At 37.7% G+C, this 19,762-nt stretch overlaps 1 protein-coding gene across 6 annotated transcripts in view; it reads right to left on the reverse strand.

The window, feature by feature from the left end:
- Positions 1-19,762, reverse strand: part of TMCC3 (transmembrane and coiled-coil domain family 3) — a 145,271-nt gene that overhangs the window by 9,495 nt on the left and 116,014 nt on the right. For 4 of the 6 annotated variants that reach the window (XM_074575166.1, XM_074575175.1, XM_074575159.1 and 1 more), the window contains one exon: positions 1,466-2,364. In XM_074575166.1, the coding sequence (XP_074431267.1) occupies positions 1,466-2,364 (899 nt within the window). Of the gene's footprint in view, positions 1-1,465; positions 2,365-17,593; positions 17,740-19,762 lie in introns of all 6 variants that reach the window. The other 2 variants (XM_074575194.1, XM_074575203.1) reach the window with 1 other exon arrangement.

Genomic DNA, 19,762 nt, shown 5'->3' on the forward strand with positions numbered 1-19,762 from the left:
GCTAAGTCATGAAAACAATTACACATTTTAAAAGGTAACTTCCCAGTGTACTATGGATTCATCTGACCGGCATTAGAGAGCACACAGAGAAATCAGTAAAAACTTTGGAAACCCTCCATAAGCATTTATTCAGCAGACTGAAAGCCTTTTTTGAGTGTTCCCTTGCTGGCAGTGGGTGTTAAAAAGCAAATATTTGTACATCATTGGCAAATTATATGAACTATAAACAGTGGCTAAGGGTATCCAACTTACATTTTTCCGTTTCTCACTTCTCATTTAGACAAGAAGATATGGTTTCATAAGTAAGCTTGAGTCAGTTAGCAGCTCACCAGTAGCTAAAGGAAAAATGTTCCCCGTATCCCCTCTCGCAGAACTGCAAGGTCCTGCCATTCATGTGCAGCCTGTTCCGGCATGTCTCTACACAGTAAACCATTTCAATTAAACCATCAGAAAAATATTATTTTTTTTTGTGAGTTTATAACTCAGTTTAACACACAAACAGGCAAACACTGCAGTCGGCACAAAAATGATGGAGGCAAAATTGTCCAGCTGTGGAAACGGTGGTAGGAGGAGTGAGATCTTAACAGCAGTGAGCTGCCAGAACAGGCCGCTCTGCCCTGTCCTGAAACCAAGTCCTGAGTGCAGTAGGCCATTTGCTCTGTTCTTTCCTCCCCCATGTTACCACCTGATATCCAACCTTCCCTTGCATTTCAATAAATGTACGGGAAACATTAAATATTGCAATTCAAACTGAGTTTTTGCCCATTACCGTAGTAAAGACTTCAAGAATCAATGCACACTTTAACAAACGATATGACAAATGGGATGTACGTACAGCAGGTGCAAGCCCTCTGTAGAACACATCTCAGTTCCCCCAGTGGATAATAAAGGAATTAATTGCCAAGTAACAAATGCAAGAGGAAGCTGCGCTACAGCACTTAAAATTACATTTCACAGCTGTGTGTTACACCAGGGTACAAAGTGTCATTGCATCCACAAGAGAGCAATGTGGCTGAGAAGTATTTGGACAAGGTATTCAGGACTAAAGTGTATGTATATTTATCAGGTGTATCTCAGCTCTGCTACACCATAAACTGACTAGCATTTACAAGTCACAATAGATCGGAATTCTTCAACAAAACAATTGGTGTCTCCTCTACGCCATATTCACATAACACAATATGCCAGTAAGATGTCAGATGAGGGACTTTTCTGACAAGCCTTTGACAAAAGGCAAAGAGCTAACACATCAATTGATAGGACATTCTAGGACATGTTCTACATGTATTTTCAGTTATTGGAAGGAGTGGAACATTTTAGTACCAGATATTGATTGGAATTATTTTTTCCTCTTGCTTCTGAAATACCACACACACAAGCACACCGCCACATTTACACATTCCAGATAGCTTCTATACCCATTCAAAAGTCATTTCAAGAGAACAGTTTAAAAAAAAAAAAATACCTATATCTTTCCTCTTGTAACATCTGAGAAATAAAGCCATAGTCTCTCTTAAACTGTGCTTTTAAATTCTCAATATCATCAGCTAACTGGGACTGTGTCTCCTTGATTTCCCTTAGTTCCTCCAAAATCACGGAAAGTTTTCCTTGGCTGTCCAGGGTACTTGCCACGGCAGGACCAAAGGAAGTATTCCCATTACTATCTGCTGAGCCAGAGGTCCCGCTGGAGCATTCATCGTCACTAACATATTTTGGTTTGGCAACAATGGTGGCACTGCCCCCATACGTTCTAGAACTCGTTTCTGGCCGAAATTCATCCAAGGTATTTTTGAGATGAGCAATGTTGTCTGCACTACCAAATTTGTTTCGGATCAGGTTTGCAAACTCTCTGGACTTGCTGAAAACGAAGACAGGTGGTGTCAAGGACACACCCGGCACACCCGACTTGCTGCTCTCTGTTCCATGCCCAGAGATACGAGACTTTCCATGCTGAATATCTTTCAAGTTATCTTTGGAAGTGTCTTTAGTACTTTTGGAAGATCCATTTTGTTCAATATCCTTGAGCTTTTTGTGATACTGTTCCAATTTTTTCTGTAGCTGGGCAATGGAGTGGGCAGACTTCTGGTTCTTCTTCTCAAAGACTTGTTTAATGCGCCCAGCCTGTTGCTTGTCTGCACTGTTTACCAGTTTCAAATACTCAGCCACGTTTCCATCTCGAGCTGTTTGTTCAACTTTGATTTGTTCTGTAACCTTGAGGATTTTCTGTTTCAAGCTATCTGCACTGAGTTTGACTTTGTGAAAGTCTAGGACCCCATCTGGTACATCAAAGTTCAGGTTGGTGTCAGAGCCTCCACGGCGAATGTTAAGCGGTAAACTCAGGGTATTCATGTCATGTCTTTCCACCTGAGGAGAGAGAAAAGAGATAAATAAAATTTGAATTTTACTATTTTAAATCCAACTTTCAGTTCCCTTTTCTGCATGTAATTATAACAAGTACACAATATAAAGTAGCTTATAGTAGAAAAAGACATTTCCTCATATGAAGTCAAAGCCACGGGGGAGGCATGAGACAAGAATGATCTAACCAGAATAGCTTCATCCCTATTAGCATCCCGTGCTAGCCTCTGTGACAAAGAATGGACATTTCATGAAAGCTGCCACAACAATATCATATCTATAGAGACTGCTTAACAAACACTCTAGCCATAACAGGTTTTCCGAGCTTTAAGACCACAGGGGACTAATACAATTGCTCAGGCAAGACCACTGCAGAGACAAGGCAGGAGGTGTATTAAGGTATCTTTAAAAAATGCATTTGTGAAATGCTTTAACTACTCTTTGCTTCAAAATGCCTGACATCCTATATTAAAAATTTGATTTCCAAGTATAGTATTTATTATTGTCTATAATAATGAACATCTTGCAGCAAGACCTCTATGCACATACATGTCATCCAGTGATCACCATTCAAACTTTTCCTTGATTAAAAACATAAAAACATCATTAGGCATTCTTGTAAGGATTGTTTTCTCATCCTTGTACACTTTTGGTGGCCCTTCTGGAAATTCTCTCCAGTATTCCTGTATTCCCCTTAAAATACAGGCTCAGGAACCAGACACGGTGTCCTACTGTTAATGACGTGCATCACGCACAGATTGATCAGGAGAACTATTCTCACCCTTTGTCTATCATGACAGGTTACAAACACAGAGGACGTAATACAGGCATAAAATTGGGTCTGTATTTGACCATTTCAGAGACAAGATCATCTCTACTCCTATTTCATATTCTTATCCTTATATTACTGAGGATTACAGTACTTTTTTTTTTTTTCCTTTTTCTTTTGCTACTGCACTGCTCAGGGTGCAAGCTAGGTAACATAAAAGGTCATGCTCACCAACCTCTGGGAAAAATGGACACTTGAAAAATGCAAACTGAAGAGCTTTGGAGTTGACAATCTCTTATAGACAATACTGGTGACCTTTTAGTCTTGGACTCTATTCCAAGGATTAAACCAGTGCTGTGGCCTAATAACTCTGCACTTTACCAGTTTGTTAAAAATAATCAATATTGAGCTATATGCTTAATTATTAAAAAGAGGTGCAAGTAATTTTTATAAATATACAAAAATTGTGTATTATTTAATATCATCAGTCATATGTGTTTCACAGAAAATACACTTTATTGATGAGATCTCATTTTAGAATTTGCACATGACACACAAGGATGGCATTCTATATTCAGGGTCATACCCAATTTAAAGAGTGACAAAAGTCACAAGTGTCAAAACTAACTTCCATTTTTATTGATTTTTTTTTTTCTTAATTGACCAAGTCTTAGAAATATAATAATATTAAATAGCTTTTACAGATCACTTTTTAAAGTGATAACACTCATAGTACTGTTGTGGTAACTAAAATACACATTTAATACAAGCAATAAGTTTGACATAGAATACTTGTATCTTTCCAAAGGCTCATACGGCAAAGTAAAGCAATTAAGGCAAATAGCTGAAAAGCTTAGATACTAGATCTGTAGCCCATATTGCAAATATTTCTTTAAATGGATTTATTGGGTCTGGCCAAATTCAGTAAAGAGAAAAAGCTCAGTGTAAAACAACAGTTTCCTGAAACAACCCAAGACATTATTTAAATAACCTTTGGCACAAAATTATACTGTAATAAATCACCTAATTGCATATACACACAAGACAGATCCACCACTGATGTCACTCAGGACAAGCCGTACATACTTCCAAGAATGGGTGGGTCTATCTCTAACCTTTACACAGCATTAATTGTTTACTTCCTTAGTACAAAATAGTCTAAAAATATATTGTATTGATTGGATACAAGCCCAAACCAGATCCCCATCTCCCTTATGTCCTCTCCCTCACTGAAGTCTCTAGTGGTCAGCAAGGTCTATCATCACCATGCACCCCATGCGTTCCTGGAACCTCAAGGTCACAACATCAATAGAGATAAAAAGAACAATAGCATCCAGGGAATACATCTGCTGAAAGTTGCATTTCTTTTGGAGTTGAGGAAATCAATTAGCGTGTGGCAAATCTACTTCTGAAATGAGTAAAACTAATCGTAGGGTCAGTTTAAATTCAGTGAAGTTTAGAAAAGAATTGTGTCTAAATTCCCAAAACACTACTATGAGTATTTATTCATACTGGATTGAGAGCTCACCAATGGTACAGAAGAGTAATTTCCAAGACATTCCTCTATCTGATTGTATTTGGCCAAAACGGCAGTTGTCCTCTTGCCATCATGATGCAAGGTCGGGTCAAGCAACAGAGGCTCTTGAAATCTTCTCCTGATGTAATATACGTTTTTGTTGGTGGGTTTTTTTGGGTTTTGTGTGGGTTTGCAGGGGAGAGGGTTTGGGTTTGTTCTTTTTGGTTTGGTTTTTTTTTTTGTTATTGTTGTTGCAGTTTTGTTTTTGTTTTGTTGTAAATCAGAAGCAAGCAGACAATGGAGGACCCAGTTATCTCTAGACAAGTGGCCTATCACTCGTCTTCTATCTTGATGAGGTGGAACAGTTTGGCAAAGACCCTTTTGTGATTGCTTTATAGCTCAACACTAACGTTACCCCAAGACACCAGAGGTCCAATTTCAAATCCTATCTCAAATCCTAAACTGAAGTCTCCTTGCTGCAACAGTCTCACCTTGAGATGAGAAGAATTACCCTCTGTGTACCTTCCTGAAGCACCGTAAATGTAGCTTGCGCTTCCTGCTGTATCGAATGCCCAGTTCTTTATACTGAGCAGAATACTGTCAGTGAGAATCTTGGATGCTACCTCATCCCCACAGGGACTAGCACACTCCCTGTGATGTGAGCTGAAATTCTCCCACACGCAGAAAACTGAATGCACATCCCCCTCAAACTACACAAGTGCTCTTCCAGCTATGCTACGGGAAAAGATGATGAATGCCATCCAATGCCGTTGTTTTTTTCTGTGACTCTTGGGTAATTGATGCCTGACAAGGGCACCAAGCTGTTAATAATAAAGTTGTTATTGAGTGATTGATTTGGTTTTTTAAGATTTTCATTGCAGCTGCCAAAAGAAAACAAAAAAATATATACAGACAGTAGTGGCCCCAATAGCCAAAACGGCCTGTCTGGGAACAGCCATATTTTTGGAAGTGAGAAACACTCAAAGAAAAAAGCATGGAATCATCGTACATCTCTCCTATCACAATAACAATTAATAGGAGCTGGGGATTAGCAATAGATGAGAGGAAGCAGTCCCAAGACAAGTGGTAACACAAGGAAGGCAGCACACCATCCCAGAGTCTGAGGAAATACCACGTATGTCCAGGGTCTGGCTTCTAAGAAAAAATGGGGAATAACCATTTTGCACGTGGTTACTGTGGTAGCCATAGCTGATGTTACCTTGGAAGAGGAAATGTGGGCCTTGGAGAGACCACTTCATTTTATGGAGCAGTTCACATATGCACTTTGTGACAACTCAGTTGAGAACTAATCGTAATGTTTGTGCTGTCCAAAGACTAGCTTTTAAGAACAGTGATTTGGGACTGCAGCAATTCAGGCTCCTTGCCTGCATCAGAGCCAGACACCACAGATGAGTAGATGGTTAACTCTCAGAGGTGAAGAGCTTCCTTCTGCCTCAACCCCCCTTTTTCCAAAGAGCCAAGCAGATCCCTGGCTGCACGGCCAGGTTCTTCATGCAGCCCATCCCAAGCCAAAGTCCAGAGCTTCAGAAAGGATAGCAGAATAACTGCTCTGTGCAATGAACACAGGCACACTGCTAGGAACCCTTCACTACTCATGAATTGGCAGGTATACTTTCCATCTTAAATGGTAAGTGGAGGGTTGGGTAAAAGGCAACCTGCCATTCATAAAGAAGCACTCAGAGTACAATAGTGCTTTGAAAATACAATGACAGAAGTGAGGATAGGGATTTTATCAGCATCATGATCATCCATGTTTTCTCACTTGCCATCTGTGAAAGCAACCCAAAACTGAGATTTGCAGGCCATGCTAACAATGAGCTCAAAGCAGAAAAGGACCCATGTGCCCAAATGCCACGGGTAAGAGTGTTGGAAAGGGGTTCCATATGGACAGGAACTGCTGAATGATTGAGAACATCATGCTTAACAGGCTGTGTAGATTTGCCATTATATCCTCTGTTTGCAAAACGCAAAGCAGAGGTAGAAGGTTATTTCTTCCCCAAAGATCCTGGGTAGGATCCATCTGGGAGGAAGAAGTCTGTAGTGAATAAAGCATAGAGAATATGTAGCCCACCCTAGTGCAGCCCACCCTCGAGCACTCATCTCGTGGCTGCTCAGGTGAATCACTTCCTCTGTTCCACTGACTGTGTCAATAGCTCTCCACTGACAAGCAAGATCTCAGCCACCTATGTTTAGGTGTCAAACAGAATTCTGCTGTTTATTTCATACATTTCTTTTATAATCTTTTAAGAACTGACTGAAAGAAGCACAGAGAAAAAGCATTTGCAAGACAGAGTCATTGACTGCACATACACATCAGGCTCCAGAAAGTATGTATCTTTGGGTCGCCTCACTAACAGAAGCAAACCATGAAAACACAAAGTGATTTACTCATTCAAATAGGCTCAGTTTAAAGGTGGTTGGTTTTTTACTTTTCCCAAACAGCCTCATTACTATCACCAGTCATAGCTGTGCAAGCTAAACAAAATCTTATGATCACAATTTACATCTGTCTTGCAAGACTTTTAGAAGGGTATCTGATTAGTGCTCAGAAAAAGAATCCCATAAGAAACACACAAGATAGGATTAAGGCAGCTCTAAAGCTTTTAGGGTTTAGCAATAGCTAAACAAAAATATTCAGGAGTAATTCTCTTTTTGTCAAGAAGTAGACATCTACCAGAAGCAGAGGTGTTTCAATGGGTAAAAGGGCATGCAGAGGAAATTTTATTACTTTTTCAGTATATTCCAAAGCAGAAATGTGTTTGGGGAAAGAGTTTTACCATCTCTGAAATTCACCACTCCTTCTAAAACCCACAGAAGAGTCCTTCATGTAAGGCTTAAAACAGTGCTTAATCATCATAAAAGGTTCTACATTATATAAAATCAGCGCCCAAAATTTCTGTACAGTATGTTACTGCAAAACACCTTCTGCTCATGTTTTTTTAAAGAGTTAATAACAATATCTAGAAGTACCTACACTCAGAATATCACACCAATAACCGCACAGAGGCTTGAGAATATAAGGGACGGAGGGAGACAGCAAACCCCGCTTCTACTTTTTACTAAGGAAATCAGAGATCCAGGGTAAGTGATTTGGTCTGAGACCACCTGTCAAACACTGATGCAGTCAAATAACACAGAAGGTTGTTCTTTTACCAACAACAGTTCCTCCATCACCTATCAAAAAGACTAACACTAAAGCTGTAAGGTGTCTCACTAACACACACATCAGAGGTTTATTCCAGTTGGTAGTCAAAGATAATCCCAGATACCCTTTGCAGAGTACCTGCACTTCAATATTCAATGGTGAGGAAGCTTCAAAGCCGCTTCATGAGTAGGGCATCATACTGGGGCAGACTAAACCTATAGAGCTCTGGATACTTTTGAAACTTTTCCCTATTAGGCCAACAGGGTCTGGTAATTGTAAAAATACAGTTGTTATACTAGGCAACTTAGTTGCAACTTAGGCAAGACCTCAAATATAGACAAGGCAACTAAGTATACTAGACGAGACCTCAGATACAGAATCAACCCCTTCTCAGGGTCAGTTTGATTACCCATCTTTCCCTCCATTTTAATTCTTTTTATTAGCACCACAGATTTGAGACTGTAAGCACAGGCACCTAAGGAAAGATGTAAACGTGCTTGAAATGCTAGTTTAAGTATAAAAAAACACACCCCAGTTTAAAATGCTTTAAAAGAAACTCTGTAGAAAGCAATGCTAAGGAAAGCATACACACATAAGTTCTGGTGTTACTAGAAAGACAGCTTTTACTCTCTTGGGTCTAATTTGGTCAATGCCAAATAGCCATGTATAACCTGTGATCCAAACAGCCAAGATCACACTAATGTTGTTTTGCCTCAAATCCTACGGACATGCTCAGTTCAAACTTGGAGCATCCCAGAAATAACCTTTTACCTAATTTCTAATTAAAGGACTGAACTAAGGCCAAATTAGCTAGGTCACTGCTTGTGTGTAAATAAGTCTTTAGATATGGTACTATTTCAGATTAAACCAACAATGGGAGAACAATGGGGGGAAGAGGCAGTTTTCTGCTTCATTGCTAATACCAGCTCCTTCAAAATCCAACAACATCCACTGAAAAGTCTCCTGTGTCACAATTCACACTCAGTGCTGTTCAAGGTTGTTCCACAGCATAAAACTGTCATGAGCAAATCAGTTCCAATACAAACAACTTCTGTGCCTAGACTGCAAACTTCAACAGGCCTTTATAAAAGTAAACAAGCTACTTTCCATTTACTGTCCAGCACTCATGTAAAATAAATAAATAAATAAATCATTGTCCTGGCTAGGTAAAACAATACAGCAATGAACTACTACTCAGATTTACTGTGCTTAACTTTCTTAAGCGGACAAGAGGTAGACTCCACACCCCAAAGTTAACTATTTTGCTTCAGATCAGTCCCAATCTTTAGATAAGCACCATTAATTAAGAAAGAGTCATTCAAATACTCTCTTCCAACTTCCTAAATAAAAATAAATGTCACTTTTATGCATATATTCCTTCTCTTTCAGGTTTCCATAGCAACATAAGGAAATACTTGGGAGCCCCAGGTGCTACACAGGTGGTTCCATCGAGAAGCACCCACAAGAAGCCTGCACTCCCACTGAAGGAGAGTGCCTTGCACCTGACACAAATCCCTCAAAATACAGCCACTATGAATCAGTGTGGGGGTGGCATATTTTTGAAGGGTGATGCAAGACATTCTGTATATCTTCTACACTAGTTCTTCCACTCACTTTTAATGCTTCTAATAAGTGCTTTTCCTCCCTCCCCACCTCGCTTTTACCGATTTTCTTCTCCTCTCACTCAATAAAAAGGTTTCTTTTTCTAAAGATGTTCAAATAGGTGGCAAGAATGAAATTTTCCACAACACTGTGGAATACTCTGTGAAAAGCCATCTGCTATACATTTTCAGTTATTAAATTCTCCTCTATGAATGCAAATTTGACACAAAGCCAGCCACATCCCTGCCATGACTAACAACTTCTTGTAGTTACAGCATATGCTTCTGATTTTGAGTGCGCTTTCCTTCATATCACTCCATTGTCTAACTTCACATCACAAATTACCTATTCCATGTTGATAAAGCTATAACAGGTCACCAGCTCCTTCCACCCAGTTCTTTCTCTTTCACAGGCAACTCTTATAATTTCAGTGCTATTCATATTGTCTGAGCATTTCCTGAAATCCCAGTTCCTGGACTGTACAATCACACAAGAGACTTTCAGGGAATATTACTGGGTTTCTTGCCCCCAGTTATGGAGAAATAATTCCCACATCTAACTTAATGGTCAACAACCAAGCAAGTCCTGCTTCCCCCAAAATATGGACAAGGTTAAGGACATTTTAAATATGTGATTGACAGATCTACAAAAATCAAACCCACAACCCAACACTGATTTTAGGAAGTCTAATTCATGACTTTTTACTGCTTTGACCTGTCAACACTTACATAAAACCTATTTTGTAACAAGAACATTAAGACTTTACAGTAGCAGGGAATTTTGGAAGTACCACCACCAGAGATGAAACACACTAAATCCAGATAGACTGGCCATCATAGGCAAAAGACCCAAGACATAGGTCTTTTGTTTGTTTTAACCATTGAAAAACTTCCATTTATAAACAAGAGAACAATAGCTCCATCACGCATAAGATCTTTTCATTTGTGTTAATGCTGCGGCAGCACATCCTGAGCATATAAACAATCACATCTTGTCCTGTACATGAACTGAGTCACTTATTCAAAGGACCCTGCTTGCTTCTTCCTTTTTTCCCCACCCTGAGACGGTGGGACCCATCTCTCCACACTGAGACAATGAAGTAACATCTCAAAAATACATTTCTATTACATCAGCAGTTCTGCCTATATACAGGACTTTTAGTTCATTTTTTGTTACTAAGGCATAATCAAAAGATAAGGTCTGCTTCACTACATTATATGACCAACAACCATAGGCTGTTAAGCAGCTTAGATGTGATTTTTCACTATTATGGGAACTACTGGAAGGCTTACAGCCATAGCTTTGATCCCTCTTTAAAGACAACATCACGCACTGCTGATATTCCTCCTATCTCCCTAACTTTTAGATATTAGGAGCTCTAAGCTTTGTTTGTCCATTAAGTTCAATACCTGGTAGCCCTCTTTCCAGGTGTCAGCAGCAAACTAACCAACCTACTTGAACTTGGAAGTGAACTGAACACCACAAGGTCTCTCCTTCCTCTTTCCTTCCCCTCTCCGCCTCCTCACCTTGTACTTCAGGCTGCTCTTCAGGAAAGGATCTTCATTTTGAAGAGCATTTTATTTACCTCTCCATGATAACTAGTACATCTCTTGACAAGGCAGCTGTAGTTTTTAAAGCTTAGTTACTCCTATACAGAAGCAAACTTTCACTATTTACCACATTACACACATAAGATTACTTTTTTTTTTTGTTCCACACTTGATATCCAAGGCTTGTATTCATACCAAATACCACAAATAAGACCAAAGGCAGAGAACTGCAGGGAGAATGGGCTACAAAAAAAAATAATCAAAAACCTTGGCCAAAACTTCATGATCTACATATACTGAACGGAAGAGAAAAAGAAAAAAGATGACAAGCCCCAAAGAGAAAGAAGAGACATAAAAGATTTTAAAGTCTACTTTATAAAAAAAAAAGTTTAAAATTATTTTTATTAACAAAACTGTATCTCATTATGCAAGATAAGGACAACTAAAACTGGAATCACACAGATGCATTATTATGCAGCTCATTTGTTATTCATAAACACTGCTGCAATAATGGTATTTTAAGCTACGATACATAACTGATGAACACCGCTCTGAAGAAAGTCTGGAGAAAACATCTTAATTGCAGTGCAGTAAGTGCCAAAAATTCTCTGCAGATTCAACAGATTTAAGCCTCTACCTCCTGAAGACCACAACAACAGAACTTTAAAGCGTTTTCTTATTTACATTTCTTTTAAAAATAGCAAAAATCTTTTCTTTTCACTGAAGGGGCAATATGAATCATTAGGCAACAGAACTAGAGTTTCTTGCTCAGGCAGTATTCTTTGTGTATCTTCCTCCTGGAAGAAAATGAAACACTGTCCCCCAGGTTAATATAAATAATATTGTTTTGAAAAGCAAAAATATGAAGGAACAAGGTTTTCTGCCGCTGTGACTATGCTACTAAACTGAGTCACAGGTGATGCTTTCCATTTATGAATAGAACTAATCAAATCTTCTCAAGAGCAACTATAACAGTTCTCCTTATTCTAGAGGAAATATCTTCAAATATTATTTGTATGCTTACTATCTTCTTATGTATGTAAATGTACATGTATAAAATATGCTTTTATAAATATTTTTTAAAATATACATACTATTATTATTATAAGCAAGTACTAGTCCACAGAAAATCTCATATACGTACAAAAGAATAAAGCAATGTTTCAGCTGATGCGCACCATCTGGAGAACCTGCTCTAGGCAAGGTATTTTAAGTTTACACCCGAACAATCAATTAAAATAGTTACAACTAAATATGAATTCACAAAAAAGATAACTTTTCCAGAAAAAAAAAAGATGACACAAATAGCACACATTTGAAGATAAGCGTGCCTCTACAAGCACATCTACCTGAATCCTCCTTTTTGAAGAGGCCCCATGTGCACATAATAGCAACACATCAGAGTGAACAACTACCCAGCAAGTGTTTTCTGTGCTCTCCAGAAACGTGTTTCCTGTGTGCACCAATTGCCTATTTGTTAGTTGCAAAGGAGGAAATTCCTTTAAGAAGCCTACAAAAACTTCTAAACAAACTCTTAGGTTAAGTGTCTTGAAGGAATCACCATACATTAAAACACTGTCCATACCACATGATTTTGAACAGTTTCTCACACATTTTTTTTAAAATATGTTTATGAGTTTGTACTGGCCGCAATCGTTCATATAAGAAGTTGGGGGGTTGTTTTTTTAAAAAGTATAAAAAACTTTCTTAACAGTCTTTTCTCTCTGAACCAAGCTCAGCTAAGACTGTTATATCAATTTTATTGAGGTAAAATAACCCACTATATGTACTTAGTGATGGGTGACTTCCATGCTCCAATTTTTCCCCTTTTCTTTCAAATTTGTGTATCCACCAAACTCTTCAAATACTAATGCATGTTACAGAAGATATCCCAACCCACAGAAAAAACTGTATTATAGAGAAGTTCCACAAGCCAATAAGATAACATCAATTAATTAAAAACCCAAAATGCAGAAGGCTTGTCTAACTGAAAAGAAAACCAAAGAGATTCATACAATTAGAGAGGAATAAAACCCTACAGTAAAATTTTTATCTAGTCTTAAAATATTTCTATCCTGACAACACACTTCCCCAATTAATGAGATTTATTAAACTGAATTACTTTGAGATAGCGATTCAGACAATTTTGGAAGATAAACTAGGTTAAATTATACTTATGTCACCATATTACTTGTAACAAAAGTGTTAAATCACAATTTTTTTTAAGTTTTAGGGGTAAAAAAAACCTATTTTTTAAACAACTGCCTTTAACGGCAATTTACAGAATTTTGAGAGTACGGCACATAGCCTCTGATGTCAGTTTGAACAAGCTTGAGTAGTAACCATTATGTATTGCCAGGGCATTACTGATGAATGAAAGCAGACTTTCTCTCTCGGAGATGCCTGCAAACTGAAAAATACATCTATCTCTCTTTGGCCAGAACTAAAATGTCAAGGGTGGAATGAACTCCTGTGGATACTAAAGACTCATTATAAAGCTTACTGCCTTCTACTCCAACTATAGGGCACATTTGGTGAACATCTCTTTATGTAGCATAAATAACAGGAGAATGTATATTATACACAAAATTTAGGCACAGATTCAGTGCTCATAAACTAAATAAAAAACCAAACCAAACAAAAACACCCTGCTTCTTTCTCTCTGCCATCTAACACAAAAACCATTCCTAAATGTAGAACTGCAAAGTGAGAATCACAGCCAAGAAACAGCAATGACTTTGTTTAACAGATTACTGGAAAGTGCTCAGAAACTGTACAGTTGGCACAGCACAAGAAACTACATAGAGCAGAATAGATACAGTAGAAAAACTGTGTTCAAGTTGGCCTGCCTTAATCTGCTAAAACCATGTTGCTAATCTAAGTCATTTAAGACAGTGAAATTAAAACCCTTTATCTTAGATACCGTAATTGAAAGGGCTGATAAAATATTACAGACCAACTTTATGCAACTTCTTTGCTACATTAATATGTTTATGCAAAACTGTGCTCTTTGTGGCACAGATCTAGTCAAGAACTGTCATAGGAGACGGCAGGGCTAAAAAAGCAACATCAATAATGCACCAGCAACAGGAAGAGTCCCATAAGAAAATAACAAGCGATGACAGCTTTGCAGCCTGTATTGCTTTCACTGTCTTTTCTTGCCTTTGGATAAAGTGTTACAGGCCCTTATTCTTCATATTTAAGGCCTATCAGGTTTTTTATTTTTGTTAAAACTCTGTCCAGGAGGACAGAAGGGACTAAGGCCTTTATAATGTTTCTAGAGTCACAACTGAATTTGGATCTCAGAATCATTAGGGGTATCTCAGATGTTTCCTAGACCTCCAGAGGAAGTAACGGTGTCAGAGGCATTATTTATTTAATTGAATAGGGCAATGTTAACAGTGTTTAACTGTTCTGGGATAACACCTCTCAGGTAATGATAAAAGTGTTAGTCAAATAATATTTGTTGAAACTTAAAGTTCAGAGAGGTTTACTTTACCAAGATGTTTATATGGACAGACACCATAGTAACCATAATTTAGAATCTAAAGATTTAGAATCTAAACTTGTCAATTCACATCACTGAGGACCACTGGCTAATCAAACTGAGATTTTTTGGAAGAGAAAATTTGAATATTGTAGTACAGTCAACTTTACATAAATAAAAACAAGTATAGCTTGCTACAGAAATAATATCCACACTGATAGTTATGTACTTATGCTCTAAGTTTGTACATTTTTCTTTTCAGTTATATCTTTTCTCTAATCTTCTTCTTTTGCTCATCTATGTGCAATTTCATCTTTTTATTTGAAATCAGTTTAAACATGCTTTTTATCTGGGAGATATTTTACCTGGTACAATACTTACCAAAAATTTACCAAGAAATGCATTAATGTTTCTTAAGAGTCTTATAGAAGGAGATACAGGAAATTAAGGCTATCCTAGAACTATTTGCCTTTTTAAAATAAAGGTGATGATTTATATTACAGCACACAAACAACAAGTGTTTATTCTGTATACCGTAAACTCCAAAGCACGTGATTTTATGGAATGCATACATTTAAATTTGAATGGATACTTGACACAACAACTGATAATATTGCTTAATTAATAAAATACAATTTTAAAAGAGAATGGATTTTGCTACATCCTCAATAGTGTCCATTATTAAATCCATAGTGATAGGTAAGTCAACTGCTATAAATACATACGATAAAGACACAATTTTCAAGTTAGGCACTGGTATAGACCTCTGTTTTACCCAAGAATCTCTTTTAGCATTGCTGGTAAGCTTTACATGCTATGAAGAAATATAAAGCTACTGTCTATGCAGAGATGGTAATAGAATTTATTCATATTCTAGCTAACAAAAACTTTATTAAGCAAATAGGTATTTCAGATTCTTATGTAGCCATAACCCATGTTAGCTAGACCAGGACAGCACTTCTGAAACAAGAGCACAGGCTATTGCTTTTCTGCTTGGTGAAGTGGTCACGCAAACACTCACCATCCGTGACTTACACACCTTCCAGGAACTGAGTCACAGAGTTCACCAATCAACTTCTCTGCCAAGTGTATGAAAACAACAGAAAACGCTTCAGAACACTTTTAAGAGTTATTTTTCAGCTTATTGAAGTCACAGCCTCCCTTACCTAACCACAAGGAATTGGGAGAACCTCTCTCAAGCCACTGCCATAGTCAAACAGTTGCACTCATGTCACTATAACATTTGTGTACGAAGCTACAGGCTGCCCAACTCAGGTAAGTTTGTTCCCCATGTTCTTTGGCCATTACAGCACAACAGAACCATTTAAAGCAGGATACAGAAGTCATGTGCTTCCCTACCTACCTTCCCCGTATAATTTTATTATGCCATAAAATACTTCAATAAGCCTGATGGGCTTTTAAAGACAGCTTGCAATCTTAATTCAGAGCATTTTAAAATAATTATCAACAGGAAATGGCATGTGTTCAGCTTGCATTCAAGATAAACTTAGAGGGTTTCTCAAAAGCCCACGGACACAAATGCTAGTTGCCAATTTTCTTTTAATGCTAGTTCCTACGTATTACACTCATATTAGATTTTCCTATTTTTAGAGTTGTGGAGATGTTAGCGGCCTATTCACCAACATAATTTGATTAGAAATGAAGCTGCAATCAATATTCCGTTCCTAGCCTGCCTGCCTCCCTCTCCTTTGAACTTTCTAAATAGAACCTTTTTTTTCCCCCCTCTCTTAAGTTTCTATTGAGACAGTCTAAAAGGATATGCTTTATCATATAGTTGGCTTTGGTGTAAAAGATTTATAAACATATTACCATATTCAGTCATAGCAACAGCACAGAAAAAAAGGAACAAAGCGAAGCTCAGTGGGAAAGGAAGCAGACAAGAGTCATGCTGTCCTTGGAGTCCAACCCTGGTTACTGGCATTGCACTGAGCCAGAGCTCTGTACCTGAGCAGAGAGCTCTGCTTGGCTACAGGCTCCAGGATCCTGTAATAAACAGCCTAACATTCGGCACAGGAGACCTCATACCTTTGAAAGTGGAAAAGAAAAAAAAAAACCAAAACACAGTACTTATCAAGGCATTAGAAAATTGTCTAAATATTTTTTTCCCTTTATCTCTCATTTGGTCATGTCATTAGAGTAATTAAACCTGTATAAACTAACATCTATAAATCAGATACTTAGTGGTCTCAACAGGCAGATGAAGCTCTATATCGACTACTAAACCCTCAAAAATATGCCTCCTGTGAGATTAGCCAAATGATGCTAGCCTAATTACAATTTACACACAGTAAGTAAATATTCGATATTGTATTATATGTTGAAAAAAAAAAACCCCAAACATTTTCCATATACTCTTCCTGAACAGACTGACAAATACACTCACTTTCTGTAGTCAGTTACTTGAATAGTTTGAGAAACACCTAAATCACACCATAGCTCTTTCACAAGCCAGTGGTGCCAACAGTTCCTCAAGCGAGTCCTGCCTTTCCTTTCAACTACTGCTCTTTGCTCATTCATGAAGTCTGTCATGCCTCGACTTCAATTCCATTATTTTTAAGAAATGCTTTTACCTATTACCTCACTGAAAATTCCATAATGTATGTCCAGGTTTCACAACTATGGCCAAGGCCAAAAATTCTGGAGCCACAAGGATAGCGGTCATGTTACATCTTGGAGACATCCTTCCCAAAACAACTTGTATTTGCTGCTGTGACAAGAAGTTTTTGCTGACACAACTTTGAATTCAGAGAAATAGAGGGTTGTGCAAGAAATTACAGAGCAAACTGCAATGGAACCTCTTTCACCTTATGCCCTCTAGTTCTTGATATGTACATTACAATAAAAGGAAACTGCTGACAGCTAAGCAAGCGGAAGAAATAGGTTAGAGGGGTCACCTTCTGTAGCCAGGAGTAACACACATCAACCTATCTGCAGTTCAGATTTTGATTCCAGAGTATCAACTGTTCGCAAAAGCTGAGAAAAGTACTTGCTACCAGCATTAAGTTTGGACAGAAATATACTTTAAAAAGTAGCTGCAGACTTAACACTGCTTACAATAACACAAAGTTGTGGGGGGAAAAAAAAACCCCAAACCAAACAGGTAGTAAACTGAAACCAAGAATACCTCACTTTTCAGCAATTCAAAGTGGCCTGAATGGCTTATATTCTACGTCAGCTGGGGAGGGACCTTGTAGATTTGCAAGCGTTCATTAAGTGCTTCAGGAAACTTTAATGAGTTGCAGTGATTTGCACTGCAGCCAAAGACCTTCCCTGCAACAGAAACAAAACATGAATGCAAGGAACTCCACCCCCCTATCCCCAAACAAAAGAGCAAATGACTAGTCACTTCTTTAATTGATCTGCTCTCCAAATCCAGATTTTAAAAGTCTGTCTCTACATATGATTCTGGTACTAATCAGGCAACAGTGCATCATTTTAACTTTATGGAATAAACTGCCACAGTTAATTATTCATCCCATTTGGTCTGTAGGTTTTTAGTTGCTTTTGATTACCTTTCTTGTTCATTTACTGCTTTAACAAGAGCATTAGAAAAATAAAGGTCAGTACAGAAATAAATACACCAGGTGTTATGTTCCTCCGTGTAATGTAACAATATTTAGACAACAGTCATATAGCCTGAAAGCAAAAGATACAGTAAAAAAAAAAATACTGAAAAAGCCTGTTAGGGCTGTCTGCTAGCTGAAAGCAAAAGATTCACCAAAATAAAAGCAGCTATATGTTCAAACATTTTCAGATTTGCTTAACACAGATACTGGGACCACTATAGTGTAGTATATCCATGTAACAACTCTTAAGCACATTTAAAGTAGTACAAATAGACTAGTAAAAACAACTATTTGTCATTATTCAACTTGTTATTGAAAAACTGTTTCCCTCCTCATAGTACGATGAAGGCAATGTTTAGTTTCTGGTATTGAATTCACAGTACAGGTTTTGAAAGATTCACGCGCAACGGGGTGCATGTATTCTTGTTTAGCATACAGAGCCGGGGTTGGGGTTAGCAGGGTGTGAAAAAATTAAGACACTTACAATGTGGCATAATAAAAACTTATACCATTTTAATACTGCTTTTCAAGTTCTCTAGATGGCTTCTGGGTCACATGAGGTAATAGATAAGAAAAGTTCTTACTATGATTAAAATACCACAAAATTGTGATATTCGATTACCTAATGTATTAGGGATGCAACTTGTGTCAGAGCTGATCATAAGTTTTCTTAGTTTTACTATTATCTGTTGGGAAGCGAAAGGACTCTTCCAAGCACAATCTTTCTAGTAGGTCATTCTCAGTCTCTCAAAAGATACCTTATCAAATGTACAGATAATCTTTAGCTTACATAACTTCACAAGGAAAGCAACAGCAGCTTTAATTCTAGGAGCCTAACAGTAAGTTAACGGCAACAATACAATGCAGCTGCAGAAATAAGTACCAACTTGAATGCAGAACAAGCAGCTCTGTAAGCCACGTAACAAGCTGACACTCAGCCTTCCCCATCAGCCTCTTGTGTATGTGCCTTCACTTCTCAGAAGCACAAAAAAGTATGAAAGGGATCATATATAAAAAAGAAAACAAACAAAACCAAGACAATATTGAAAGCCTAAGTGCTCAGTTATATATATTATTGACCATAATCTACACGTGAGGCTATCCAGGGTGTCACTTGCCTGTCAAGCAAAAATAACAACTGCTTTAAACCCTACCATTGGACTGTACTGTAAATACTGCATGAGGGGAAGATGATTGCAATTGCACTATAAAATATACTTCCCAATATTTTTTTAGCTAAACTTTTTTTTTTTTAAAGCTTACAGAGCAAGTAAAAAAATAAATTAAAGCTGTTATCTGTATGATGAAAAGAATTATCAACATCTTTTTGTCTCTCTTTTGTGCCACTCAAATAACAAAGATTGGAAAGGTGGTAAGTAATACTTTAAAAGCAGTTTTAGCTGATTGAAACAGAGCCGTGACTCTAAATAACCTACAAGAGAACTAACGTAGGTAGTCTGAAGACTTTGTACTAAGGCAAATGTCAGTGTTTCAAGTGAGATGCACTTCACCAGTCATTTCCTGAATTCTTTTTCCTGTTATTTCACATGCCTTAAAAAAAAAAAAAAAAATCCATTTTCTTGAAGAGTTTATTCCCTCATTCTCCAGGGATTTCTTTGCAGTGACTTCATAGTAGTCCAGGGCACTGATATCACAATCTGTTGCCAGGGGAATCAATTCAGATGCAAAATGTATCATGACTGCAGAAATCAATGCGGAAGAAATAC

Source organism: Larus michahellis, chromosome 1, assembly GCF_964199755.1.
Source record: "Larus michahellis chromosome 1, bLarMic1.1, whole genome shotgun sequence".
Taxonomy (NCBI): domain Eukaryota; kingdom Metazoa; phylum Chordata; class Aves; order Charadriiformes; family Laridae; genus Larus; species Larus michahellis.